This window comes from Trichosurus vulpecula, chromosome 2 (genome assembly GCF_011100635.1).
Source record: "Trichosurus vulpecula isolate mTriVul1 chromosome 2, mTriVul1.pri, whole genome shotgun sequence".
NCBI classification, from domain to species: Eukaryota; Metazoa; Chordata; class Mammalia; order Diprotodontia; family Phalangeridae; genus Trichosurus; species Trichosurus vulpecula.
Genome location: NC_050574.1, coordinates 264936889 through 264939304, shown reverse-complemented (window position 1 = coordinate 264939304; position 2416 = coordinate 264936889). Strand labels below are relative to the sequence as shown.

The 2416-nt window shown below is 41.8% G+C and overlaps 1 protein-coding gene across 1 annotated transcript; it reads right to left on the bottom strand.

The window, feature by feature from the left end:
- Positions 1–283: 283 nt before the first annotated feature.
- LOC118835896 (olfactory receptor 6T1-like) lies at positions 284–1234 on the bottom strand. The gene has a single exon (XM_036743191.1). It carries the CDS (start codon positions 1232–1234, stop codon positions 284–286), a length of 951 nt encoding a protein of 316 aa, XP_036599086.1.
- Positions 1235–2416: the final 1182 nt, after the last annotated feature.

The window sequence follows — 2416 nt, the reverse complement described above, 5'->3', positions numbered from 1 at the left end:
AAAATCTTGGATTCTAAGCTTTTTGACCCCAGTGCTCTTTGTACTAGACTGCAATGCCATCCTTCCACTTTAAAGGTAACTACGGAAGTTGTGTTTGTCTTCCTTGTGGCTAAAAACATAAGCAAATTATCATTATCCCTTTTCATTGCTTATGCATGAAGTCTCTTTTCCAATGTTTAAGAATAAGGCACTTCTTTGACTTCAGGAGACAATGGTAGTCTGTTACCTGTGATGTTTTGTCTCCCAAACTACAAAGAGATGCTCACTCCATTTCTCAGGGTCATTATAACCTTCTGGCACCTTTGCTTCGGTGCCATCTTATGGCATCCCCTAGGGCCTGCTTCACCTTGTTGTTACGGAGGCTAAAGATGAATGGATTCAGAAGTGGGGTGATGATGCATGCCAAAGCTGAGGCCCCTTTCTTAAGGACCATAGACTGGGTCTCTGATGTGCGAATGTAGAGGAAGATGGAGCTGCCATAGGCAATGACAACCACAGTAAGGTGTGAAGCACAGGTGGAGAATGCTTTCCTCCTTTCTTTGGCTGTTGGAGCTCGCAAGACAGTAGCAAAGATGCAGACATAGGAGACCGCAGTCAGTCCCAGAGAGCCCAGAAGGGCTGCTGTGGAAAGTATAAAGGCCACAAATTCCAGAAGCTGGGTATCCCCACAAGAGAGTCTCATCAATGGCCAGCTGTCACAGAAGAAGTGGTCAATGACATTGGGGCCACAGAAAGGCAAGCTAGCCATGAGGATGGTAGGAGAGAGCACCCAAAGGAAGCCAGCAATCCAGGAAGCCATTACCAGTCGAACACACACGGGACGATTCATCAGAGTTTCATAATGTAATGGACGGCAGATGGCCAGATAGCGGTCTAGGGACATGACAGCCAAGATGAAGAAGTCAGTGGTGCCCAGGAGGAAATAGAGGTAGGATTGCATGATGCAGCCAGCAAAAGAGATATAGTAGTCCCTTGTGATGATGCAGACCAGCATCTTGGGTACTACAACAGAGACCCATCCCAGCTCTAGGAGGGACAGATTTCTCAGGAAAAAATACATCTGGGTTTGCAGGCGGTGGTCAGTGCAGCTAAGCACAATGATGAGCAAGTTCCCTAGGATTGTCACCACATATGTCACCAGAAGCCCTAAGGATAGTATAATCTGAAGGCTCCAGCTTCCAGGGAAACCGATCAGCACAAATTCTGTTACCTGGGTCCAGTTCTCTGAATACATTTCCCTTTACCTGTGTGGGGAGAAGGACATATGAGATAATTTGAAGTTTAGTGAAAGGTAATCAATCAACTATTTGTTAATCACCTAAGATATGCAGCACACTGGGATAGACTGGGAGGACATGAAAGGTATAGGACAGAGTCTCTAATTTCAAAGGATTTGCCATCTTGTTGGGTACATAGAGTTTTTGGAGGAAATATTTAAATTATTTCTAATCTGGACACTGAAAAAAAATCTCTGTATATTTCCATCTATATATTTTATGGAAGACTGAAGATAAGCCTGTTGTGCTACGTGCACATCCTTCCTTAATATAAAGCCAAACCCTCAGGTAAAACACCTGCTACCATTACTTTATGTTAAAGTGTTAAGGCTCCTTTCTACTTTTACTCACTCTGAACGACTGACAACCCAACAGATAGGGACATGTTTATATAGCACTTAAATGTTTACAAAGTGCTTTCCTCATTGCAGTCTTGTGAGATATCTAGATGAGTTATTAATCCCAATTTCACAGTCCCGCAACTAGGACATATAATAAGCTAGTACTCAAACCTAAATCTGCTGAGTCCAGATTCTGAACTCCTCTGGAGCCCACTCAGATGCCTCCCAGCCCAAGCTAAATGCACTATTGGGTTGGTGGTAGTGGAAAAAGAAGTACGTGCTGAAGGTCTGACTAGTTTATCACATGGCTGAAGTTAGGATGAGTGTGTATACTATAGTAATGGAGAATCAGTGTTATCACCCTTGTAATCAGCTCCCTGTGTTTAAAGACAGTGAGACATATATTAGGCATATAAATTTACAATTGTAGCTCTTCAGAAAAGAAATTGTGTTTAGTATAACCTTTATCCCATATGTTACCTTTTTGGTCTTTCAGCAATTTGAGCAATGCCAAGGCTTCAGGACAAATGCACACTTAAAGGATTATTCAAAATACAAGGCAACAAAAATTAAGTTCCAAGTGAATGCACTGCATATGTGATGAATTATATGGGAATTCAGAACATGGAACTGTCATTGAGATCTGGGACAGGCAAAAGAAACTCACCAACTAGACACTGAAGTAAGGGTAATAAAAATCTAAATCTATTAAGATGAAATCTAGTAGAAATGAATGTAAAGTCCTACATTTGTGCTCAAATTAGAAAAAGAATGACTAGAAAACAGGTCATATTTAAA

What these genes read in the sequence shown, in the direction of transcription:
- LOC118835896 (XM_036743191.1), bottom strand. Translation starts at nt 1,234, where the DNA reads ATGTATTCAGAGAACTGGACCCAGGTAACAGAATTTGTGCTGATCGGT.